Source organism: Amaranthus tricolor, chromosome 6 (genome assembly GCF_026212465.1).
Source record: "Amaranthus tricolor cultivar Red isolate AtriRed21 chromosome 6, ASM2621246v1, whole genome shotgun sequence".
Classification (NCBI taxonomy): domain Eukaryota; kingdom Viridiplantae; phylum Streptophyta; class Magnoliopsida; order Caryophyllales; family Amaranthaceae; genus Amaranthus; species Amaranthus tricolor.
In genome coordinates this window covers 30055107-30082347 of record NC_080052.1, presented here as the reverse complement: position 1 = coordinate 30082347, position 27241 = coordinate 30055107, and the positions used below count along the sequence as shown (strand labels likewise).

At 33.2% G+C, this 27241-nt stretch overlaps 2 protein-coding genes across 8 annotated transcripts in view; one reads left to right on the top strand and one right to left on the bottom strand.

Annotated features, from left to right (window-relative positions):
* The window catches only part of LOC130814930 (anaphase-promoting complex subunit 4), a 32366-nt gene extending 15464 nt beyond the window's left edge, over positions 1–16902 (top strand). For 4 of the 7 annotated variants that reach the window (XM_057681214.1, XM_057681215.1, XM_057681209.1 and 1 more), the window contains 20 exons: positions 94–1054; positions 1283–1382; positions 1530–1641; positions 3725–3816; positions 4617–4700; positions 4936–5175; positions 6720–6794; positions 7251–7402; positions 8003–8163; positions 8249–8349; positions 8425–8499; positions 10209–10388; positions 11655–11737; positions 11827–11925; positions 12694–12798; positions 13323–13461; positions 14212–14439; positions 14539–14691; positions 15787–15868; positions 16157–16901. In XM_057681214.1, coding sequence (XP_057537197.1) covers positions 1314–1382; positions 1530–1641; positions 3725–3816; positions 4617–4700; positions 4936–5175; positions 6720–6794; positions 7251–7402; positions 8003–8163; positions 8249–8349; positions 8425–8499; positions 10209–10388; positions 11655–11737; positions 11827–11925; positions 12694–12798; positions 13323–13461; positions 14212–14439; positions 14539–14691; positions 15787–15868; positions 16157–16272 — 2346 coding nt within the window. In that variant the 5' untranslated portion in view covers positions 94–1054; positions 1283–1313 and the 3' untranslated portion in view covers positions 16273–16901. Of the gene's footprint in view, positions 1–93; positions 1055–1282; positions 1383–1529; positions 1642–3724; positions 3817–4616; positions 4701–4935; positions 5176–6719; positions 6795–7250; positions 7403–8002; positions 8164–8248; positions 8350–8424; positions 8500–10208; positions 10389–11654; positions 11738–11826; positions 11926–12693; positions 12799–13322; positions 13462–14211; positions 14440–14538; positions 14692–15786; positions 15869–16156 lie in introns of those variants that run through there. The other 3 variants (XM_057681213.1, XM_057681211.1, XM_057681216.1) reach the window with 3 other exon arrangements.
* Positions 16903–17330: 428 nt separating this feature from the next.
* On the bottom strand, positions 17331–22464 carry LOC130814931 (calmodulin-binding protein 60 C-like). The gene is made up of 9 exons (XM_057681217.1): positions 22022–22464; positions 21793–21929; positions 20954–21029; positions 20511–20575; positions 19666–20159; positions 19292–19452; positions 19000–19203; positions 18465–18699; positions 17331–18370 (listed from the first exon to the last, which is right to left on the bottom strand). Exons 2-9 carry the CDS (start codon positions 21912–21914, stop codon positions 17808–17810), a joined length of 1920 nt encoding a protein of 639 aa, XP_057537200.1. The 5' UTR covers positions 21915–21929; positions 22022–22464; the 3' UTR covers positions 17331–17807.
* Between the last annotated feature and the right edge of the window lie 4777 nt (positions 22465–27241).

Below are 27241 nucleotides of genomic sequence, written 5' to 3'. Positions count from 1 at the left end.
TTAAACCATCGTTTTGAATTGTTGTGTTTAATTGTTTTGGATTGTTGCTTCTCACTCAGTTTAATCTGATTCCTTGTTGTTTCCATCTTTTAGCTGATTACAGATCGGATCCGGTCGGGAATAATCGGGTTAGCAATGTTGATGAGAGTGTTAAGGATGTCCTTTTGAGCCGAGACCGTGGAAGCTTATAGCTTGTATTAGGAATTTGTTTAATGTATATTAGTTCTGATTATGTTGATTATAATGGACTCGTAGTGAGTTGTATGGTTACTTTATATTTAGATTAGATATTTGGTTTGAGATTTAGCTGTGTTGGTTTCGTAATAGAGCTGGTGATTCCTTTGCCCAGGTTGTGGGATATGATTTAAGTTTCTTGGGAAATAATCCCCGTGACGACCCTGTTTACCCAGTCAACGGTAAGTCGGGTTGTTACATATATTCGATTATCTAACAATAAAAATCATGGTTTGATTAAGATACGGATGAAATGGAATCTGAACACTCGATTTATGTCAGAATGGATGCCAAATATCCGATTTTTAAAAAATAATGTTTTTATTTTGGGCTTTTGTACGCACATACATCAAATCCACTTCTCTTTATTTAATTAAATTTTTTTATAGTTTGGAAAGATATTTTGAAAATATGATTGAGGGTTCATATGCCTAAATTAATTTATAATTGATAAATTATGCATCTTAAATGTACTTGACGATTGCATTGTAGATATTAGTATGTTCAAAAACATCAGTAGACTTTTTCTATTAAAAATAAAATTGGGAAATCCGATAACTAAATAGTCCGTTTTACTACTATGACGATCCGAATCCGATATCCAATTTAAAAATCGAATATTCAATTTAAAATTTAGATAAATTATCTGATTTTTAAGCGAAAAAGGGATATTTTAAATCGAATTGAGCTAATCCAGGCCTCTGCCGCCATACTCCATAAACTTTATTAAACTATAAGAGGTTAAAAAAAACCTTCCAAAATCCCGCCTAAGTTCCATTTTTCGGGCAATTCCTGCTTCCTTTCTTACTTTTCACTTCAGGTACTTCAAAAACTCTTCTTTTCTTTTTCCTCCGCTTTGATTTTCATCTTCTAATCCATACATTTTCTTTCTCATTTCTTGAATCTCTAAAATCATTTGAACTTCCCAAATTAATTTTGCAGATTTTCTCTTAAAATGCTCAATCTATTCACTTCACTAAACTACTTACTCCATTTACAATTAGGGTTTCAACGTATATTTTTCTGTTGATTGCATTATCTTTTCTAGAAAATTTGCAGAATTTCTGACTAATATCGCAATGGAGACTGATGAATCGGAGCGAGTCATTCCTTTTCAGCTTCAATTCGACAAACCTGCTCCTTCTCAGGTTCTTGTGATACCGTTTTGCCTTAATTATTAAATAGTTTGATTCAATCTGCCTTTTAACTTTATTAATTTGCACTTGGTTAGTTGTGATAGTGATTGATATAGTAACTGTTATTGAATTTGATTATTTTACTATGCGTTTGATTAGATAAAATTGGGGGAGTGGAATCCTGAAAAGGATTTATTGGCAATGGTGACGGAGGACTCAAAAATTATATTGCATCGGTTTAATTGGCAGCGATTGTGGACAACTTCACCCGGTATGTGTGTATTTGGCTCGATCATTGCTTGCTTTGTTAGGTTTGAAGTAACTTTTTTTTTGTGAGCGAAAAATGTTGAGATGGTTATACATGTGTAAAATGAACATACGTATTTTCCATTGTTTTCAGTGTCGTGCTGCAATGGTGAAATATACCAACAATGCCAAAGTCTTTTTTTTAATAGACTGGTCGGCTACAAGAACCAAAAATCTGATTATAAGCTTGTTAACAATAATCCTTTTTTCCATTCAGTCCAAACTCCAGTCTATTACCATATTGGAAAGGAGAAAAAGAATAATCACTGATCTATAATTTTAACTATTCCTTCTAGGCTTCTGTTGCCTATTGGTTTTGGAACAGAATGTCATGACACCCTACTGTTAGGGTAAGACAAAATTTAACCAAATATTTAATTTATGTCCAGCTAGTCTCATGAGAGACTGTCTCTTTGAGAGACGGATCTCAAGTCTAGCCTATTAAAGATTAATGGCTATTTACCGTATTCTTAATGCCTACTTACAGTATCCTTAATGCTTACTTACCGTATCCATAATGCCTACTTTCAATATTTTAAATGTCTACTTACAATATTTAAAAAACTATATAATGGGCCGGCCCAATTAGAGATAGTCTCTTAAAGAGACCGTCCCTCACAAGAATTTGTGATTTATGTCAGCTATTTTGGCAAACAACTCTGTGCTTCCTACATATTGATACACTACTATGATTTGGTAGAGGGTTCGTTTGATACATGAACACCACTAAGGGGGCAAGATACACTCTACCTGGACAACACTCTTTAAGTGTTTGATACATTGCTGATACTGAAAATCTGGGTTTTATACAATTAGGGCTTTTTATAGCCTTATTCATAGCATTTTTACTAATACCTCTAATTGAAAACTTGGGCTATTAAATTTCAAAGTCTTCTATGGTGAACTAGAAGTGAAGAAAGTCCTCTGCAATGTGCTTAGTTCTATGGTGTAGCTTGTAGGGTTTTGGGCGTTGTGACTTTTGTCACCTCACTTGGGCTTACCAGGGGGCAGAACAAAGCACACTTTACAGAGTCAACATAGAATTTGGTGTATGAAATTGCATATTATGTTGTGTAAGTCGTGTTGGAATTGTTGAATAAGTCTAGTTATGTGGACTAGTTAAGACTTAAGATTGTATACGGATAATGTGGAAAAGAAAAAAATGAATATTATTATAGTAGAAGAATATCACTAAAGAGTTGGGACTATGGAAAATATGATTTGAAAGCTGATCTCATTTTCCTTAAATCTGATCTCTACCTTTCCATGTGATGAGTGTTATGATTATGGTTATCTTGTGCCGTTCCCCTCTATATTAGTGGCTGCTAAATCAATATTGTATTGTGGTTTTCCTTTAACTTTCTTAGAGCGCTAAACAATTTTCACTGATTTCTCTTCTCATGTCCTTTGCTCTATATGGGTCTATTATTCCTGCTTATACCATTTTTTGATTTTAAAAGCTACCTTGGACAGTTAAACTTGCTATGCTCACATCTTCCACAAACAGTTGTTTTCCTGATTTTTAGTTGCAACACCCCGATTTTTGTACTACTTACATGCTAATTTAAACGATTTACTTGCTAATAAATGAAAAATAAATGTTATCAAGTAAAATGTTTGATTTGTCTCAAAGGATGTTTTTAACGTCACTACTTTCTATAGCTTCAATTCTCAGATTATTAAAGACACTAATAGTAAAAGTCGTGCATTGGCAAGCATGACTGTCAGACTGTTGTAACTTAATATGCAAAGTATTTTTTAAGTATTTTTATGATTTTTACGATATAGGTAGTTTATCCACTAGTAGTTATCTGCCTTATGTATATGTATGTTTCAAAGATGATGTGGGGTGGATGAAATAGTGGGTGCTCTAGCTTGATGTGTATTTATCACTCTCTATATGACTTTTAAATAATAGTAATATTTTGATTCTTGTGGTATTTATAGTTTCCATAAATTCTTTTGAAATTTAAATATATTTGGGTCATATTTTAAGCAAGGTCTTGCATTTATAACTCAATAATTGATATTGCCAAATTAATTTTTAGGAAAGTGTATATCATCGTTATGTTGGCGGCCTGATGGTAAAGTCATAGCAGTTGGACTTGAAGATGGAACCATATCGTTGCATGATGTTGAAGTTAGTACCATACATAAATAGTTTTCGGTGCATTTTTTTTTTTCATTACTTTCTTGGTGATGCTATTCCAATTTGTTACTACATATATAAGACACTGTTTCATATTTAAGCTGCCCCCTCATTTTCCTAATGCTATTCTTTGTTTTACAAGGTCTGTGGTTTTCTTCCTAAAGTAGGTTTCTAGTGACTATCTCCCGGCCTCTTCATCTCCTAAAAGGGGGGAGTGGTTAGGGGAGCGAGGTCTTGATGAAGTAGGACTAGGAATTGACTAGATTGGTTTTGAAAATGGAAGAAACCTTCAAATTTCCTTTTTTTAGCTTTGAGCGAAGGCAATAGACTTCTCTTACTCTGTTTACCAAAAATCACCCTGTGGCCCATGTATATATTCATCATTTCTCTCGTCTTATTCTTTATTTCTCGAGAATATATGGCATACTGGTTTGTTTTGTTCAGTAATAATGTGACTCTTTTAGTATCCAGAAAGTTTTCGTACATGATGTTCCAAAACCTCCAGCAAGTTTTGTTGTTGAATTTGTTGTATTCTGCTATTCTTGTCTTGTTGGTTGAGTGGAAAACTTTCTTCTAGTTAAATTACTAGAGACACTTAACTCCATTGTATTTGTAATTTCCAAGTTCTGACACATATTGGCACCATGTATTAATTTTTTTTGATTTAGCATCAATATATTATGTTCACTAGAATAGGCGGACAGGAGTCTAAATGACTTTAACCACTTGAGAGTTCACTTTTGTATATAAGCGCAGTAAAATGTTTTTAGTTCTGATTGCTTTATATGCAGAATGGGAAATTATTAAGAAGCATGAAGTCTCATAGTGCTGCTGTAGTTTGTCTTAACTGGGAAGAAGATCATGGACATGGACAGGTGACTAAAGTGTATCTTTTTCCTTTTATCCTTTTCTCTTGTTTCTTAAAACTTTCCAATACTTTTTTAAGAAAATTTTCCTCACTTGTAAAATAAAAAGGAGTTCTTCTGGAAGGATTCTTTTATGCCAAATTCTTTCATTAATGTTGCTGGAATACTTGGATATGTATCTGTAAACATTTGTTTGTTTATTTTACATAATTTTTTTCCTACTCTTATTTTCTTATACATACAGGACAATGGAGAAAATGCCGGGTCCTATGAAGACCGTACATTGCGTTTCTTTCCTCCTGCCCCAAGAGTACCACGGATGTCTGGAGTAGTGTCTGGAGATTCCACTCTTATGGATAACATTGAAGACTCATTTCAGGATCTGCTAAACACTTCACATCAACGTTTTAACATTCTGTGCAGTGCAGATAAGGATGGAGGCATTTGCTTTAGCATATTTGGTATATTTCCCATTGGGAAAATTGTGAGTAACTTGACAACCTTTTTTCATTATATTGGCGCTCAATTCAAAACTTGCAGATGTAAAACTAGCACCTTATGTAGTGGATTCATCTAATTTTTACAAGTACAAAGAACTCTCCGATCTTCCTTTAATATTAATTTCATTTATTTTTTGAGATTTGGAAAAATTTCACAAAACTTAAAATCAGATTGGTGAAAATGAACGCGGGACTATTTTATGGTTAGCGATCTGTAATTGTAGAAGCCTGAATGAGCCTAAAAATGGAAGTTTGCGGTTCAGATGCAAACGTTTCTGGGCTTACCCATCAAGTTAAGATTTTGATCAGTTTAGTGACTTTTCTACATTAATAGAAGTAGAAAATACAAAACATTTTGCAATAACCAGGAGTAATTGAAAAAGGACTATAATAGGAAAATCATATGATAGCATAGTCATTTTATTTTCAGGAAGAGGTTTGTGCTTTATAACTACTCGCCGTAATGTCCATAGTATTACCACTTAATGTAGGAACAAAAAACACTAATTTAATTGGTTGACTTTTACCGGCAGCTATGTTGACTAATTGTGACACAAATACCAAGTAAAAGTTTGACCTGCTTTGACATGTCAAGTTATGTTGTTACTTGTCCACCTCTACTAATCTTGAAGCTTTACGCATATTAAAAATTCTGCTTTTCCTCTTCTAAAAGTGCATTTTCAGTCATTTATTGTTCTTGTTTTAAAATCGTACCTTCATCCTCCCTTTTTATTAAAATAGGCCTTGTTCAGCCTTGTAATAAGCATTGTTTATGTCATTACAGTTTTATTTGCAAACGGCCCCTTATTTCGATAGGCCAAAGATTTATTTCTCTTTGATTTCGAATTATAAAAGACTATGAAAATGGCTTATTAAGTCATGTGCATTTCTTGTTTGCGTGAAGTTGCGGATGTGTGCTACCAAAGGTCAATCAGAACCAACCTCTTTGTTATGACTAACAAGGGTAAGGTTGTGTACATCCGACCCTTCAAATCCTATCTGAGCCACTTAATGGCATTGAGATAAAGGAATATTGTTTTATTTGCAAAATATGAGGCCTTTGTTTTTTTTTTTTTTAATTTTATTTTTTGAATGGACAGTTTACAACCTGTTTTTTGAAAGGCTGCAACTAGTGAACTATTCCATTTAGATCCCAAGAACTGACTTTCCAGAGACTGCTATATGAGGATCAGTGCACATTTCTCTTTCCTAGGTTTGGACTGCTTCTAGAATCAGGTTATTATATTATCCTATCCATATTGAAAGGCACAAGACTCAATAGTTATTGTCTGATTCTCGTCAATTGCGGAAGAAACTTTCCTGCTACTTGCAGAGCTGTGATACAGTGTCTTACCTTTCTTAAGGTCATTTGTGAAATTAATATGAAGTTGTACTCCTCTTAGGAAGTTTATGGCCTTATGGGTATTCTTTGTTTCATATGTACTGTGTTTTAATGTTAGTGATTTTGTTCACTATTATGTTTTTTGCTCATTCTTGGAAATTTTTGTCTCGATTGAAATTCTTTCAGAACATACACAGTTTGTCTCTTCCACTCAACGGTGATCAAGTAACATATAAGATCCTGCATGCTACCATTTATAAGGTGAGTATTCTAGAATTAATAGTTGTCCATATTTCTGCTTGTTCACCAAGATGTTCCTGACTCAGAAATACAGTAGTTAGTAGTCTTTTCTGATTTTTATGCAAGTGAAATGCTGTTAAGTTTTGTTTTCTAGACGATCCAGCATGAAGATTTAAATTTGGAGTTTGGATACATGACCATTGTCCATGGTCAAAAGCACTATTAGTATGCATATAACTTTCTTAAGAAAATGATTTCTAAAGGAATCATCATGATGTGGAGATTACACTTTTTTGAGATGACAAGTTCAAGATGGATGATTTTTTATTCCAAGTTTTGGATATATTAGTCTACCCAGTGTTAATTGGGTACAGCTTGCTATTCTATATTACAGGTTTTTTTAAAAAAAACATTTTTTGGGCCTTTCTTCTCTGTGATCAACTATATTTGGCTGTGCTGTTGTGCTTGTGGTGCCAGGTTGCTTTGTCAAAGGATTTTTGTCGTTTGATCATCAAATGCTGTGGAGAATTATTTAGCAGCAGTATTGAGTTCAATCATGGGCAGTTTGCTGAACGACAAACCCGGGGTATGCATTGCCTGGTGTTGGACACCTCTCTTTTCCGCAAGAGGTAATTCTGTTAAGTGGGATTTTATCTATAAGTAGCTTGATCAACCTATATATATTCCTCAGTTTACTTACACACACTATAGAGGCACATTTGCCTTTTCATATAGCGGTCTTACTCAAATGTATGGTTGTCTTTGATGGTGTTTTGATTTGAGAGTCATGTTTCCCCTTTCTGTGAGTGTCTCTTCTTTGTGTTAACCGTTAAGTGCTAATGCCAAATTTATGGTGCCCAAGCTTCCAAAGGGAAATAATGTTTTAGTAGAATTTGCTTGCTTTTAAAGGTAAGGGCTCAACTCTAAAGACTTGATAGAGTTGATTGATGATTATGAATTGATACAAGCTTAATTTTTCTGAACTTATCTCTAGATCACAAACACACATCTCAGCATGATGTTGCTTCATGTTTGACTTGAAGTTGCCACTTTCATTATTGGTCTTAGTTTGGCAGTCTACTTTTTTTGCTTTTATAATAAATAAAAGATGTGACATTAGGAAGCACCTTTGTTGACAACCGACAATGAACTCTCAATTAGTGCTAACTTTTAAATTTTTACAATTATCAAAGAATTTTGCACGTTTGCTGACGACCTTACTTTTTTAGGAAACAAGAGCTTCATCAAGTTGCTCAACAAGCCTCCAACATTGAAGATTTAACTGAGGTCATTCGTGCATCGCTTTCTATCATGTATAAGCAATGGTGTGATGCCATGCAGATATTCCATGACAAATTCCATTCTTTATCTACACTAATTGTTAACAATGGTAATGAAAATGAAGACCACACTAGAGCATTATATCCATTCAGTTCGGATTTTACTTCAGAATTCCTTTTTTGTTTCATGTGCAGGACTGGACTCATCACCTCAAGAGGAGTTTCTGAGCCTTCTAGGAGGTGCTCGAACTAGTCCACCTGTTCATCAATTTCTTGTCAATTCTCTTGGCGAATCGGTATGGTCAGTCTCATGTGCTGTGGGAGCGAGAAACTGAGCTAAATATACTTATGTTTTTGTTTATTCTGAACAGGGACTCAAGCGTGTGATAAAGGCTGTATCTACTGCAGCAAAGGAACTTCAGGTTGTTCTCCTTGATCATATCCAGGTAACCCTCCTTTCTATTCTCTTCACTCTCATCTTGTGCGTTGTATATCTTCATCATTAGTTCCATTAAACTTTTTAACTCATTTAGAAATTATATTAATAAAGTTGTCAAGGGCCCAAAGAGACCATCCTTTGTCTTATCTCTCAGACTATACTATTTAAATACCTATATTTATAATAAGATCATTCTTTAATTAGGATAGACCACACAAAATTATGAGAGTTGTGACTGGACCTGGGGATTTTTTTTTGGTAAAGCGGGGTTGAAAATAATTGTAAAAAGAAAAGGGGAAGAGAAGACCCTAAAAATATACGAATATGCGTAATCAAATTGCACCTGGATTAGGTGAGAAATGTGTGAACTAGTAACGCCAATGAAAATTATTTATTATTCAACTGAAGTGAACAAATTTGACATTTAGGGGAATAATATTTATTAGAGGTGGATACTCTTTATTAGAGGAAGTAAAAAAAAGTACAGAAGAGGACAAGTTGTTCATTAGATAGCAATGACAAAGAAACAGAACCTCAAAATTATTGTGGAAATCAGGAAATCCCTTTAAAGACGAGTTGCTACTAATTCCTTTTTTTAGCTCAGCATTCTACATTTTTATTCCTATGATTGACCAGTGATACTTTTACTATATTCACATGTCTGTCAAAATGACTTTCTTTCATATTGGTCATCAACATCTGCCTCCTTGGTACCAAGAATAAACTGCACTAACAAATCCAAAGTATAAAAGGTGCTAGGTGCACAGAGGCGATTGGGGTCTTGACCCCAAGCGCATTGCAGTGGTGTGAGATCCTCAAGCTCGTTGCAAAATATTTTTTCTCAATAGATTGTGTTTCAAAGATTGCAAGAGTCTTAAGATTTTCGAACAAGAAGCCGCCATCCTCTCCATAGTTCATATGCATTACAGTTATTACCATTATTCTAGCTAGTATTAATTATTTTTCAATTATTATTATCTGTGTCATCAATTCCAAAGCTCAATCTGTAAGGAATGGGCTGACTGCATGAAACAGAAAGTTAAGTCATGAGATTGTCTGCAATAATCCTCTGTTTACGTTCTTGTCTAGTGTGTTGTGGTCTCAATGACCCAGTTCCTTCATATCCTTCTTCACCCTGCGATCTGCTTATGTTTGGTCTCCCTTGGCTTTTGTAGGGCTACACAAAGTTTGGTTGAAAGCGCAAAATAGTTTTAAGTATTTGGTCCGGTTTACGGTTTCTCATTCTGGTCTACAGTTTATTTTTTTAAAAAATGTGGTTTCCAGTGCGGTCCGGCTCTTAAGTTTTTTAGACCTGACCAAATCAACCGTAATATTGCCATTTTTACTTATTAGAGTAACTTGGTCTCACTCACACTGTGGTTACTAAACATTTGAACAGTAATCCTCATTATTGACTTTCTAATGCCTCTAAAGAGACTTGGAAAGAGGAACGATTAAGGGAGGCTAGAATATGCAGTCTTAACCCTGCAATGACAAATATTTAGTTACCTATGTAACACTTAATTAATTGCATAAGCCTTTTGTTAATTTACATGTAAAAAGAAGCACATGCAATTCATTTCGCCATTCTAATTTGATCCAAAATCCATTATTTTCCAAAGTAAAGAATATTACATCTTCAGCTCTGTTGGAATTTGGAAATAGATTCCTGTCATTCAAAGGTTGTAAACCATGATTATTTGCTTTTTTGACCAGCCAGCAGCTGAAATTATTGGATTTAGAATGGGAGAACTAAGAGGTTTTTCAAGGTGGCCGGCGCGCTATGGAGGCATTGGCTTGGATGAGAAACTTATACACGATGCAACCGAGAAAGTAGGAATGTTGCTTGTACAAGTTGTACGTTTTGTGCAGATTCTTTCATCTGTTACACCGCAGGTATGCTTGCTATTTATTTTATATTGTTTTTATTTTTAACTGAAAATCTATCCAGCATTTACTGCTCTTTTGGCTTTTCTTTCATCTGTTTTTTGCCTAGTTTTTTGTAAAGATACAAAATATGGGAGAAGCGAGGGAATAATATCAGAACAAGGATTTTTTTTTCCAAGGCTGCTGCTGTAGTCTAATTTCAGTCCCTATTCCCTCCAAATACTTGATTTAGAAAAAGGACAACAATGTTACTTGGAACACAAATGTCCTTGAACTGAATTTAGAAGATTGATATCTCCTAGTTTATCGGGCGTTATGTAGCTCACTGGGTTTTGTCGGAAATCCTGACTCAAGAAGTCAGAACGACTTTGACTGATTCACACCAAAGAGATTTTTAGAAACCGCATTACTGAACCAAGCTTCTCTCCTCTTTGATTCATTGTCCAAGTTCTACCTGATCTGATGTTCATTTCTTTACTCTCTTACCCTGAACCAAAGAAAATCTGTTATGAGTTTTTCTAACTCCCGGCAACACCCTAGGCAATAGGCAATTCGAAAAAGTGAGAGGGAACTCTAGAGAATGCTGGATAATACTGGATAAGGTAAAACAGCCGCCTAGAAAGAAGTTCCCTTCCTATTTCCACCCGTCAAGTGATGAAACATAGGTAGGGTAGGAGAAGGTGTCGCCCCCCTCCCCCCACCTTCTTCCTGCCGAACTTATTTTTGACAATAATATATATGCAATATACATAATGACACCGTATAAATTCAAGTGAAAGTGGTTAGCATATTGGTAAAGCTAGTTTTATTAATAACAAAGAGGTCATAGGTTTAAACCTTGCCCCTATTTTTTATCTCAATTTTATATTGATCCCCCCACCCCTCAATATTTGTCTCAAGCTTTGCCATTGCACCCATCAAGATTCTGGAGATTCACCTAGCCACTATGTCCGAGAAAGAAATCATCTTTCAAGGTTAGTAAGTGGGATAATCTGAATAGTACCCTAGCAAGAGAAGAAATTAGTTTCAAAGATTTATAATTTTCCCCAAGACACTATATATATGAACTCCCACGGATTTTATTAAATTACTAAAGATTTATTGGTATACCAATTTCTTCTTTTTTTTCCCCCTTCCCTTCAGTGTCTCCTTTAAAGTTCTCTTTCAGCTCCCAAATATTTGCAACTGGCTGCTAAGGTCTATAAAGATATATATGCTGGATTCATGTTATCAGTTTTCCATCCAATTTATTTTTTCACTTCACTTCTCTTTCAGTTCTCAAATTTCTTCAGTTGGCTATTAAGGTGTATAAAGATACTAATGTCAGATTCAAGTGATCAACTTCCACCTTACAATAGGTATTAGTTACTTATTTTTCTGATGCTATTAGGAAAGTTGATTGATCATCTGCCTCTTGTAATTATGTTTCTTCGCCTGCATTTTGTAGTGAACTCGTAATCATGTTTCTGAAGTTCCTCTACGATCGTGATCCCGTAAAGCTGCTTCTGGACCAATCTATGATTGATCATCATGTACATCTTAATGAGTAAGTCATCTAAGCATGAAAGATTATACGTCTTCCTTGCCTTGTTTATATGTCGTTCTCTACCTGTAACATTGCAATTATTGATCACAAGCTCACAACAATATGTGCAACCTCCCCTCTCCCATCGCCTCTAAAGTTTGAGAAAGTTGAAACATATATAAGTCGAATGGCACCTGATAAATAGCTCGCGTGTTAAATGAATCACTGTCATGTCTACTATTATAAAAATCATATCAGTAAAATTAAGAATCAAAAAAGTAACTGTTGTCAATTCGAAAGAATGGTAGGAAATGTCAAGATAAGTTGAGACAAAAAATGAGAAACAAATGGAATGTAACAAGGTAAAAGTATGTTTACGTGAACGTATTATATATTATATATAAAGAGGGACACCTATATTACTCTATGGTCCCTCTTCCTTTTCTAAATGTTTCTAACATGTGGGTTAGACCTGGAGATTATGAATTTATGATCATTTGTTATTAAAAAGACACAAAAAGTTGAATTTCATGTTTAAACTAAACTTCATGTTGGGTCTCTTCAGCTGATACCTTCAAATTTCATGTTTAAACTAAACTTGTAAAACCCAGAAGTACTGATAGTTTAAGTCAAATTGATTTCAAAACAAGGTACTGCTTGATTCGTAAGCACTTAGGCAATGCGTACGCTTTAGAGACCCTGAAATGTGAAAAGAATTTAACATAGCTTGCAGATAGACGCAGATCTTGGTCTCTACAAATTAACGGTGTCATCTTCTTAATGCTTCAGGGATACAATACAGCAAGTTGAAGAACTTGTTAAACTAGGGGGCTTTGCGGATACCAAATGTCTACACAGAACCTTAGCAAAAGAATTTCAATGTATGGAAGCCAGGTATCTCTTGGAATGCCCTCAATTTTATTTGGATTACAACAAAATCTATTATTCCAATGCCATGTGGCTCTCGCCTAGGTCAGGTTTGGGGTGCCGGATATCTGCAACCTTATCCTCATTTTTACTTAGAATATAGAATACAAATGTTCTGTATTGTGTACTAAATACCCTTTTTTCTTTGTCAGTAAAATCATTTGAATCTCCAGTTTTCCATGTTTTTCCTGGTAAATGACCTGAAAAATTTTATAATAATAATATTAGCAGTGCCATGCAATTCTCTTCATTATCTATTTACTGAAAATATTTTCTGTTTGTGCAGTAAGTAATCGGAAAACAAGATGTTTGAAAATTTAGATGTATGAATTTTTTGTGTATTTGGAGGAGAATGTTCCCAGAATTGTTCTCTAATTCTGTATTGGATCAATTTATGTTGAATAGTTATGAACATGCAAGACTTATTTATTTTTGTGGAATTATTCTCCTGCTTCCTTTCTGTATGTTGATGTATCTATCTCATTATCTAGTTTCAAAGAGGCCTTCGATATGCCCTCCACTACCGTTTCAAAGGAGATAATCTGCAAGCAGATGTTGCCTCTCTATTCCTTCCAATCTTCTCCACCATCCACCCCTATCTATGTGCCCACATCAATATCGTTTTTCCGGGTATGTGGTCACTTTACTTGGTTTTTGAAATTAATTTCCTGTTAATAGCTGATAACTTGCAACTAATGAAATTCAGCAGCAAATATGTGTATTATATTTAGCTCATTTCCAGATTGCTCATTGATGCATGCTGAGTCAACAATGGTCTGATCTTATAAAAGTTAATTTGGTCGTATATAATATAAGCAAGTGAAACACATTGTTATTCTGACACTTCATTCACTCATGTGTTAGGCTAGCCGCTAGCTAGTTAGTTGAAGGGTATCCCTTGTCTTAGCCTTGTTACCCCCCTGGTGCTTCCAGCCACTGCCAAAGGTCTATGAAAATATAATCTCTTATGAGACCTATGTGTTTTCGAGAAAATAACCTTTGTGTTTATCGCAGTTGATTAGTTGTACTGTCGTTTAACTTGCCATATGTGTAGATAAGTTATACAAAGCCTTAATAAAAATCTTTGATCATGATTTGTTGTAATATATGTATGCTTAAAACCCAGTTTATTGAAAAAGGAGAAAGATGGGACCTAATAGATGATCTGTAACCAAGTTCAAGTATTCAAGTTGAAGCATACGGTGTATACCACATATATGTGTAGAGACATTAGACCCCTTTTTGTTTTTCCTCTGAATGTGCTTCTGTATCTGAGTAACTTTCAAAATCTTCTAGAAAACATGCAATGTTCTCGAATGAATGTTGCCTAATTGAACCTTTGCAGTTTTCTCCTTTTTCTAATGATTTGCAATTAAATAGGATGTTGAGCCTGATGTTTCAACATGTGGGACCAATCAAGAAAAGCTTGTGGATTACATCAGTTTCCATATACCTGAGTGGACCTCGGCACATGCTTCAAATTGTGTATGCATATTGCGAGGAGTGATAGATGAATCAGACTGTACTAGGAACAGATATACTGCAGTTGAAGCCTTGTTGCTGTCTGTGTCAAAGGATCTCAGTTGTGTTGATTTATCTCTGTATAAAGTATATCTAAACACTTTCCCTGTTTACTCTTTAGCAGTTTGTGCTGCTTTGCAAAATTTCATTTCTGAATCTTTACATCGATGTGAATCTCTTATACAGGAACGCCAGATTGTTTTGTTGTTCAATGGAACAACAGCCGCATCTGATAGCAGCAAAAACGCTCTTCTCATGATGATTCAAACAAGTGACCTTCCATTTGTACCTTTATCTGGATCAATCAATCTGAACTTGTGGAATTTGGATCAGTTGCAGGTAGGTATTTCACTAGTTGAATATTTTTACATTATTCAGAGAATGACTGCTGTGCTGTTTCTGCCATTAAAACCTTCTGCGTGTTAGCTCTCTGTTGCTACTCAGAACTCTAATTCTGTCTTTAAATAAGAAGATAGACTGGAGAGGTGCACTTAGACCCTCAAGGTCTGGAACTGCAATGAAGGATTGTTGGTTTATATATATAGTAATTATGTTTCCTATGTCTTCATGGATCATAAAACTCCATAAATGAAACCCTGTTCGCTAGTATTATGAGACTTTTAAGTGGAGTAGAACAATAGAAGATCAGGAAATAAATCGTAAGTTTATACTCAGAAAAGTTGGATGCATTATGGGCTGGTTAAATACTTAAATCATTCATGCTTTTCTTGAAGGCTCTGCAATTGAGGGTTGAGTGGTTGACACTTGACAGAGGGCTGCTAATTTTGAGTCAGACAATTTAATAGCATTCACTGGGCAAATGACTGATCCCTGTTAAATTTTGATATGAATAACATCGTAAAAAAAATCCAAAACTGGTGAATTATAAGTGCAAAAGGTTAAGATGACTTCCTACTCCACTCCCTGCTACTGAGATGTACTCTATTTCACAAGATTAATATCTTACTCTTTTCATAGGGATTTTGACAAGGTCTTTTAGGAATTCGAGCTGAAGGCTCTCATACTTGCTGCAACTAAACACCTTTCCCTTTTTAGATTGAGCATGTTTTCTTCGACTTTCAGATGTTTATTGCTGATTCTAGATTCAATAAAATTCTACTGACCATAAAGAAAGATTCATTCTGATTTTCTTATTTACGCATTTCCAATTAACCATATCAAGTTTGGATTAGATTATATACCTTAATAAATTCATATGAAAACACCTTATTTCAGATGAAGAGATCATGCTCTAATTTTAACCTAGAGCTTATAAATGGTAGCATTGTCTTGTTGAGAGCTTTCAAAATGTTCTTTTTTTATAGTAATATATCCTTGCGGCTTGCACCTTCATTTTGTCATAAGATGGGTAATGACTGAATTTTGGTCAGATCTGGATTATATTGAAATATCTGTTTATATTGTTTACTGTAGGACTGCATATTGCCTTTGCAAACGGAGAGTGCAAAGGTTCGAAGTATACCTCACAATGTGATTCCTCCACTTGCAGTAAGCTGTAAGCAATATCTTTACCTTAAGCTATATGCACAGGGCACTTTGCCTACGGTTAAAGTAGTTTTGTACTGCCGATTATACAATTACGATTGATGAATTGGACGTGGAGTACCATTTTCATGGTTATAATTTTGGAATATCTTTTCATTCCCTCTTTCTTTTCTTTAGCTCTTCCTTTTTTTGTTTCCCTAATCCTTTTATGTTGTGAAACTCAAGATATCAGTCTTAGCGTGTTATACTGACCGAGTTAATGTAAACTTTCTTCATTCAACTTCTCTATTTGTAACAGCATCCAGAGGCGTGGGTTGTGTTTTTGCCGCTAGAAAGCGAGCCTTAGTTTACATTCTTGAGGAAGATGAAGAAGAAGAAGAAGAAGAAGAAGAAGAAGCTTCGGATATGGATTGAGAATCCAGTGGCTCAACCTAATGCTCATAGTTGGAAGACAATTCCATAACATGCAACCTTAGAGCTTGAAGACTGATAGTCCAAGTTTTTCTGCTTAGAAGCTGCCCGAAATTAGATGTCATCCCAGTTTTTCACCGATAGTATCATCATAATTTATTCGATATTGGTAAAATAAAAGAATATGCAATGGATAGAGTAACATACATTCAAATGTCTTCCACTCTCAGCTCGTGGTGTTTGATGTTTGATGAGACCCTTGTTTTAATGTATGCTTAATGTGTAGAATTGTAGATGTTTCATGATTCTTTAAACAGGCCGTAGTAGTTGAATACAGTTGATACCTGTAAAATTTTATGCCTCCAGTCTCTTCTTGTTTCTTGCTTGTAGCACTACTGAAGGTATATTAAAATTGTAATATTTATCCTGTTAAAATTGTAACAGTAATACTGAAGGTATAAAATTCTGCTTGCACATTTAAATTAGCCCATGCCTAGATATTGTTAAAATTTTAAAATCTACATTTCACTTAGAATACAAGCGTTCTAAATAAACTTGACACACCATCGAATATGATTTAACTCAAGTTTAAAAATGTATTTATATTTTTGTAAAAACTAATATATACACGACTCAATTTTAACTTCATCCTGAAAAGTCTTATCTAAAATTATCTAATGACTCGTATATGGTCTACAACTCTACATAGACCATGAAAGGTCAAGAAAAGGAGTGGATTTGGATCAAATTTGTATTGCGGTACCTTTTTTTTTTACAAAATCTTGAGCAGCAGAATATAGATTTTTGTCTTATTAAACTTTAATCCGTTCAAGTAAACAAAATATATATTTGATTAAAAAACATGTTAATTGATAAAACAGTGAAAATCAAAGTGAAGTGATTAGAGGAAGAATGATTGGTCAGTTATTTGAACTACACGATTCAAATAGAATTTTGTACATGTAGCTAATTCTACGTGACAGACCGATAGTATGATTGTATAAAGTATGAAGCAGCCATGGATGAAGCTGCTATGAAACACAATGAATGCCATCAAAACATTATTGGAAAAACAAATGAATTCATTGAAGCATGTAGTTTGTCTGGTAATCAAGCCAACTACCAACAGCCAGACAGTTACTCATTATGTAATAAATACAACAGATTTAGTTAAAGTTAGACTTCATCTAACCAGTAATCATACAATACAACGTACACAAGGGAAACAATGAAAAATGCAATTGGCCTCTTATTATAAACTATAAGACCTTAATCAAGAGTTTCAAGGGGAAATCGAGTATGAGAGCGAACAAATTCTAGCCGAAGGTTATCCCTGAATTAAGTCTCGTCAACTATAGCATCTCTACTCCCGTTCTTTGTCCTTTACTCGTCAGGGATCCATGAGTGAGCAAGTCAAGCAAGCAGACATCGTCCCAATATTGATATTCATCGAAAAATCCTATTCTTCGTGCGCAGTTAGGCCCGTTTAGCATAGTAGTTTTAGCAAAGTCGGATAAGACTTGATCCGGGTTGCGTATCTATGTCTCTTCCAACTCGACAATTTGAGCGCGTCTCTCAGCAGCCTTCTTCCTGATAAAGATACCCCATCTAAGGGCCGCCTTAAGCTTGAGCCAACCCACAACAGCTTTCCCGGAAGATCGAGTTCTATCCTCCTCAAAATTGAAGTTAATTGCCGGTGACGGTGCATATGCTGCGGAATATGGGTACGTATCTTCTGGCACACCAACGGGATTTTGGCCATGACCCCCACCCATCCCAAATAAACGAAGTAAATGTTGCATGTCTTCATGTTCAAGCATTTGATTACTTCGCATGCGAATTTCTTCCTCTGATAGCGTGTTCTCACTTCCTCGATAATCTGCAAAGTCGGAAGTTCCAACGGGCTGTAATCCCGATAAAGATGGTTGTGTAGACCCAAAATTCAATCCATTACTGTTTCTAGAAGGCTGGTTTAGACCAGAAGCACCCATAAACTGATTCGGAGGAGAAACGGAAACGGGACTAAAATGTGAAGATGATCCGTTAATGTTCATTGTTTGCGACTGTACAGGGTAACTTGTACCCAATGCATCATGTAAACCTGAAACATAAATAAACCAATTTATATAATGAAAAATGAGAAAATATAAATGTGGAATATACAGCTGCATTTCATGAATGTGATATATATATACCTCCCATCTTGAGACCTGGATCGGCAGAAGGCTGTTCCACAGCAGGAGCAACCGGTAAACTGGGTAAAGCGACTTGATGATTGTAAAAATTAGTGTTCGGTTGAGTAACAGGCGATTCAGTCCTCGGAGAATCTTCGATCCTGTTCTGTTTTAAGCTCAAGAGAGATTTGCCGTCATACTCCACAACATGCATCCAATTCTCATACGCTTTCTTTATCAAAGTGTCGGCATAGACCTGCCAACATACTGGATCTTCAGCCATCGTATTGAACGTGCAACAGATATTGTCCCCCCCTCCCGATTTCACCCCAATAATGCCTCTTTTAACCCAAAAAAAAAAAATCTTCTACGTGGTACTCATGACATGAACGTGTTGGCATGAGTGGGAATTGGGACCATAATTTGTTCACTTGTTTGGTATTCTAGTTTTCAATTTCTGGACTATAAGCATATTATCATCAACCACAACACAAGGAACATTGAGAAGGTAAAAAAACATAAGAGATGAAAGATAGTGGGTTTAGGGACTACTAACCTTCTGGGTGTCGGATAGCGAATCAGTCGAGTAATACTGGCCACCAGCGATTAAGCCACTAAACTCATAGATACTGTTAAAAATTACACCAACCCCTTGTGGACCATCGGGATAGTAGATATAAAGCTTTCCCCCAAGTACACAAGTCTTAGCATGCTCCACAAGTGCATCCCACATCTTATTCGACATGCCACTTCCTAGTATCTAAACAAGGGTTCAGAAAGAGTAAAAAGTTTAGGTCAAATAACTAAGACAACATCGCAATCAAACAACAAAATTCTGGTGTTCTTACATTACGCAATCTCTGTGGATCTCTGATAACAAATCTCAAGAAATGTTCAACAGTAACAACGCCGGCTTTATTGAGTCTCTTGTGGAAAGCCCCATCTTTCCCGATCTTCTCCAATCTCCAAACTTCATCATTCAATGCAGGAGGATAGTGTTTTTTATACACTAAAAAACACAAACAACACACATGGTTTAGAAGGTAACAGCATATACAAATATCCAGGAAAGGACACACGGAAACATTTATAAAGACTAACTCCTCTGCCCCATTCAATTTGCTATATTGAAGTGCTCGATGTGATCTTTGTCATCTATGTAGCAGATTGAGTGAGTGGAACGGATAACAGGAGGAGTATAGATTTAGAAATGTTGACTCACATTCCCCTCTGTGATCTTTAACAGTGAAAGCTTCCGTCTTTGCCTCACGGATGCGAAGGTTGTCGCAATAGCCAGCAGCAATCTTTAGACCTAGTCTGAACTGTCTGCTTCTTATCCAGCTTGAATTATCAGTAAATGTCAGCTCCCCCAGCGTCCCTACACCTTCTTTCAGTGTCACTTGCACATCTCCAGTTAAAAGAGGCCGCTTTCCTTCACGCTCTTTCACCACATGACTGTCAAAATCTTCTTCGGTCCAATTTGCATCATCTTCATCATTGAAATCACCTTCAAGTACAACAATATCCAGTTTTGCCGATGATTCTGGACCTGTTGTTACAAGTTCCCCGGTATTTGCATCAATTAAGACAATGTGGATTGCAGCTCCTTGCTCGCCTTCGACTTTTCCTCCCGTAAAAAGGGGTAAAGAAAGCTTAGTTCTGAAATGAAGCTGCAAATTTCTTCCATCAGGTGCTTCAATGCGCTTAGGAGAAGATCTGCATTTTTTTAACATAACGTTCATATTGTTCTTTCTCAATAGTCATAAAATCACAATTTGATCAGATTGTGAGCATTTGAATATGCAAGGAAATTGGTGACAAAATTTGCAGCAACAAACCATCCAAATAGCATATTAATTAGAATTTAGGATGCTGCAAATCTCAACAAGCGACAAACATTGAAATGCAAGTGCTATTTTTGAAAATGAGGTTTAAATGAAGCATCTTTCATGCAGCTGTTTAATTTCAGAACGCTTTAGATAAATGTATATACTAAAACCAAAAAGACAAAACATTTAGCCTAAAAGAGTAAACAATCTTAAGAATCCAACAAGAAGTGATTTTTACCTTCCATTTCCTACAAGTCTTGCAGGCCCCAACTTTGCTAAAGCACGTTCAACTTCTTCACTAACCTGTTCATGATTCATAGAGACCAAACATAAGAGAAGTGCAGAGATACAAGTATTATGAAACAGATACCAATTGTATAGTCATCATTCTATACCACATTTCAGAGGAGAAAGGGTAGAGGGTAACAAGCATTCATTGCAAGACTACAATAACTAATCTGCATAAGGTAGAGCTAGACTCTAGCAAGGTTATAAAAGCATTCCCACCCCCCATACACCCACCCGCTCACAAAGATGTCAAGCTGAAAACAGTTCATTGCTTCATTTTCGAAGAAAAAATATGAGAAAACGGATTTGAAAAGCTATTAGTTACCAAACTGATCATCCAAAACTGTCCCTCATCAGGAAGAAAAGAATTATACAAAAGTTGGAAGATCTTACAACTCTACGAAGAATAGGTTCCAAGGATGAGCAGAGCCTCTGTAGACTATCCACTTTAAGGGCTTCCACAATCACACTGTAATGAAGCGAATATTAATTAGTACTCTTCATCACACTCAATAAGCAATACACATATTGAAGCAACACCATAACATGTATAACCAAAGAAAGTATCAAATCTCTGGTTACAATAGGGGGATGGTTGATAGCCATTTATATAGAGTTAAAAATGAATCAAATAACCAAATCCATTACTTAATGTTTATTTGGGTTGTGTGAGTAACATTACTTTGCCATAGGTGATTCCAATACATTGTTATAACAATGTTAATGTTTATTTGGGTTGTGTAAACAGGCATCATTGTGAAAACTCAAAACCACTTTTTCAAGTGAAAATTCAAACCTTGCAAATATAATGAACATAATTTTAACTAAAATCATATTGAACATTTGCAACTTCCATACTTTCATCTGCCTTAATAAGAATAAGTTTGATCATCCATTAATATAAATCAAACAACAAAAGCAAATGGATTAATATCCATCCAAAACTAATGAACTAAAAAACAAAAAAAGCAAATGAAATGGAAAGTTTCAATTTTTTTCTCATCCTAAGTGACTGAATTAAAACAACAAAATTCTTACATATTCAAAAACTCACTGGATATTGATAAAAGAATCGCAGATAGCAACAAACAGACAGACAGCAAAAACCCAAAAACAAATCAGGAAAATAAAAGACCAAAATTAACCAAACACTATAAAAAATCCAAACACTAAAAACCCATCAAATAAAGCATCAAAATTTACAAACTTCAAGACAGAAAAAAAGAATAAACCTTGCTAAAGCTGGTCTTTTTCGATCAGGTTGACCATCTTCATCAACATTAGAGCTTGAATCCAAAGCTCTTTTCTCTCTACCACTCATACTATTTGATCTTTCCATATACCTTGTCTGCATTTTTTTGTCACCTCCCTTAAAATAATATCATATGGATCTCAATCAATACACCCAAAAAATACTAAAAAGATACTAAAAACTTTCACCAACTCAAAAAAGAAAAATACCCAGATTCAATTATAGCCTTATCTGATCATAAAAACACCAAGAAGTGATTTTTATTACTCCTAAGTCTGAACACATACTCCTAAGTCTGAACACATACAAACACTTAAAAAATACACTTGGAAGAAAGAGGGGGAAAAGGATGAAATTTTAAAGAAAAAATTAGTGGGTTGATTTTGTTGGCAAGGAAAGTAGAAGATTCAGGGAAAGATCTGGGATTTTTCCTTGAATACTGATGGCTTTTTCATCAATCAGATTGCTGAAAAGAGGGAAAGAAAGAAAGATGCACTTGAATTGATTTTGTTTTGGGGGATTTTGTAGTATGGAGAAGTTTAGAGGTGGGGGCCTTGACTCTTTGAGGGGTCACTATCTTTATTGTATGCTTTAGATAGCCTAAAATTAGCCTTAGAGAAAATACCAATACGGGATTGTATCATTCATTGTATGAATTATGAATATTATGATTTCATTCTTTGAAAGAATATTGCTACAGCATGTGAAGATTGAATGATAACAATAGTTCATGGTTGTATTGATGTATAGGACAAATGAAGTATTTACCTTAATAATAAAGTTATCCAAATTCATTAACCTAGCACATTATTAAAATCAGAACAATTTATTGGTTAAATTTTCAAAAAAAAAAATCTATTAATATTAAATTGTATATCTATAACTTAACTATTACTAAAACAAAATGCTGATGATCACTTTTTAAATTGGTTTACGTGTCACAATCTTAAGAAAATTTTTCTCTCTAAAACTCAATAATGATATCATTGTTATTATGACTAATATTTATACTTTTGACTTTACTACTTGCTAACTATGACTATAATATTAACCATACTGATTATTTTTTTATTTTTTAGTTCATATCATTTAATATATTAGAAAATCATATATTTTTTTTTTAATTATTTATAAAATCATTTCAAATTTATTTATTAAATGATAACAAAATCTTAATTTACAAATATGTCAGAAAATTTAATGAACCCGTACATCGCACGGACATTATCTAATATTATATATTACATAACACAGAAAATCCAATCAAAATAAATATATAATTATCTGACTTATTTTATATATTATACTGAATTTACCCTATACTATTTTATACTAGTATACTGAATTTACCGTATACGTTTTATAATTGCATATGTTCTGAAAATATAGTGTTACCATGAATATTAAATTAGTTGGTGACAAGCTCCAAAATCCTAATTGATTGTGGCAACTTTAATATGCATGGCTTACCTTCCACTTGTATCTTATAGAAGTATATATGTGTCCCTCTTAATTAACACTATTTTTATTTTTGTTCGTTTTATTGATTTTGTATTTGTAATAGTTTCTCTCTTTCTTGTATTATCTTATTTTTAAATTTATTTTCTATCTACATTTTAATCATTTATCTATAATATTTGTTTGTTTTTATCTTATTTTTCAACTCAATTTCCCTTTCATAATAAACGGTATTAATTAAGTGAGAAAGATAAAGTATTTGCTTTTCTTTTGTATCCATAATAGTAATACAATTATGCTTTTCAACTACATCAATTTTAAAACTCTTTTTTGCAATGAAGATTTACCGTACATGATACATGTAGTTTTACAACCAAACATAAAAATGTACTTCTTTCTTTCTGAAATACTTGTTATATTACGGTTATTTACATTATTCATCATTTAAATTTATTTTATATATTGCAGCTAATGAGTAATAAAAACACACTGTTAAGTGGGCTATTGTTAAATCATTTGATTACATAGGTTCATATATTAATTTTTATTTATGTATAATATAATATATAAATAATAAAAATATAAATATATCATATTATATTGCGTAAAAAATCAAATATATAACAAATACAACAAAGAAAGTACTATATAGTACTATGAGTTACTATTATTTATTTGATTAGAATTGAATATCATTTGAAATTTTAAACTAACAATTACTCCCTCCGAACCAATTTAGTTGTCCCGCTTTTTTATTTGGTAAAGTCTTTTTAGTTGTCTCATTTCTATTTTTGTCAATCTTTTTTTACCTAAATATCCTTAGTTCACACAAGTAATTACGAATATACCCCCATATACCTTACTTACCCGACTACCCTTTACTGCTTACTCTTTACTACTTACCCTTTACTACTTACCCTTTTTAATGGACCCCACCCCATCCTTAATAACCGTGCCCAATTCTTCGTTTTTTGTGGGGGTGGCATTCTAAGATGATTATGCTAAACCGTCAGTTCATTTAGTGATTGATTAGATCAGAGCCGTTCAAATGGAGATCAACTCTGACAATATCTGGTAGTATCAAGGATGATGCACGTGATGATTGATGTAAGACTTTTACTGCTAATTTTAGAACTCGAGAGAGGAATATTAATCAGATGCGATGGTGACTTGTTAATCTTATGGTGGGGCTGCTTTTTCACTCGTTATTTATTGCGCACCTGCCGTTTGATTTCAAGATTCTTTTGTCGGCTTCATCATTAAAATTATCTCTCCTCACTTAATTATAATCATTTATTAATTAATAAGAGTAATAAGTAAATAATTAGTGTTTGCTTGTAAAAAAAATGCACGACCAATTTGATAAGGTGTTAATTAATTAATTAATCGCTTGTCTTGGCAGAGACCGTCTTAAATTGAGATCAAGAGTGGGTGTGTAGCATGCTTTTTCTCATTTTTTTCATTTTCTGGGCATTTTTCAATTTTAATCTTAAATGTTTCAATATTGACAAAGTAAACTTTAAACATATCAATTAACATAGAAAATTACAAATTTGACCTTTTTATGGTCAATTCTGACGTTAAACTGATTAATTTCTACCTAAATATGGTTCTGTTTCACAATTTGAGAATGAAGTTAATAAAATGGTATTATTTTATCATTTTATGGATGAATTTTAAACAACAAATGAATAGTCAATAACATCATCAATAATAGTGTTAAAACATTGTACAATACAAGTTCTTTTATTCAATGCAACATGATGGTTCTAATAGAACATACCATCGATCAATAATAGTGATATTACTCTTTCCTCAACATGTTATATATATATATATATATATATATATATATATATATATATATATATATATATATATATATATATATATATATATATATATATATATATATATATATATATATATATATATATATATATATATTTGTAAATAGTTCAAATTGAATATGTTAATAGTCAAAATTATAACACATAAATTGACAATTGATGTTTTATGATCTAACTCAATTTTAAACGTATAAGCTTTAATTATCATTTTCAAAATAAGTATTTCAAAGTATACAAAGATATTGTATAAGTTTTAGTTCAAATTGAATATGTTAATAGTTAAATTATGACATATAATTTGACAATCATATTTTATAATCTAACTCATATTTGAACTTCTAATCTTCAATTATCGTTTTAAAAATAGGTATTCAAATTGTATAGATATATTGTATAGCATTTAATTCAAATTTAATATGTTAATCGTTTTAACACTATTATTGATAGTTTTATTGATCATTCATTTGCTCTTTGAAATTCATCCATAGAATGATAGAATAATATCATTTTATATAACTTCGTTCTAAAATTGTAAAACAAAACTATATTTAGGTAGAAATTAATCAGTTTAACGTTAAAATTGATCACTTATAGGTTCAAATTGAAATTTTTTTTACTTTAATTGATATGTTTAAGTATTACTTTACGTTGAAATTGATACCTTTAAGGTCAAAATTGATAAATGCCCAGAAAATGGAAAGACACAAGGAAAAACATGTGATGTTGTTACACGCGTAAATTGGACTGGCCCACTCTTGATCTCAATTTGAGGCGGTCTCGGCCAAATTTTGATATTAATTTATTTTATTTTATATACTCTGATTGGTTAGAATCTTGTTTATTATGCAATGGGGCATAGGGCATAGGGCATAGGGCATAGGGCATAGCATGATACTATTAATAGCTTGTTAATTCACAAATTATTTTCATATGAGGCTATCTGATATAAATAAATAAATAAATAAATATATATATATATATATATATATATATATATATATATATATATATATATATATATATATATAACGAGAAAAAAATAACATATTTACAACATGTATTATTAAAATTAACGACTTAGACTTAGTATATAGTATAACCAATAATTTATGGATATGACTGTTTTATTTTGAACTTATCTCACTGAAAGATAGTGTTTCATAGTAAATTTTTATGAAAGTAGCTTAATATGATCATAAATGATAATAGTCCTAAATGATAAACTTGTGGGTCCCATTTTGGGACTTGTTATTGGCTTAGTTAATAATTGAATATTCTTGTAAAAATAATTGCATAATTTCTATATTGAAATTAGAATATGTGAAATCAAAACACATTGTGGCACATGAGTCCACTGTCCATCCACAGAAACGTAATTGTAAAGCTTTAGTGCACTAATTGTACTTTTAAATTATTTTTTTATTGTTTAATCGACCAGAAGAAAAATATGGAACTGCCCTACTGATTATTAGTAGTAGGGTAATTCTTTGCATTTTAATATATGATTTTAATTCTGTATCTTATTTTATGGAGTATAATATTTGTCATTTCAAATTAACAATAAAAGGTAATCAAATTTTATGAAGACACATGAGTAGAGAAATACTCCTATTTCTTATAAAGTTTATTATTTTTTATTTTAATCATTTAGAATATCACTCATTAAAAACTTAGTTTTTTTTAAACTAAAATCAAATATTTTACACTTTTTAAATTTTTTAAATTTGTAACATTAAGCAAAACAACAAAAAACATTGAATTTACATCATATGACTCAAAAAATTTCTCGCATCTTTGAATTATATAGTACTTTCTTGTAGGGACAGAAAGAATATCATTCAATTAAAAAAACAATGGATAATAAGTATCTATAGTTAATAAAAACAAAAACAAAAACAAAAGTTTAAGTCAAAAAGAGGTCACTCCTTAATTACTTTGAAGTTTAACATAAGAAAAATCCTTAGATTAATAAGTATATAATAACTAGTAATTATGATTTGTTGTCCCCAAACGAGTCAAACCCAAAAAATATAATTAAAAAGGAAAATGAAAACATTTGGTGTAAAGATGGCAAATGCATTAATTGAACAAAATGTATGTACAGATGCAAAATAAGAGCAT

Excerpts from the sequence above, each read along its gene's own strand:
- LOC130814931 (XM_057681217.1), bottom strand. The coding sequence starts at position 21,914 with ATGCAGACAAGGTATATGGAAAGATCAAATAGTATGAGTGGTAGAGAG. Across the intron at positions 20,576-20,953 it reads AACCTATTCTTCGTAGAGTT|GTTAGTGAAGAAGTTGAACG; the intron begins GTAAGATCTTCC and ends AATCATGAACAG. Across the intron at positions 19,453-19,665 it reads TAAAGATCACAGAGGGGAAT|TGTATAAAAAACACTATCCT; the intron begins GTGAGTCAACAT and ends TGTGTTTTTTAG.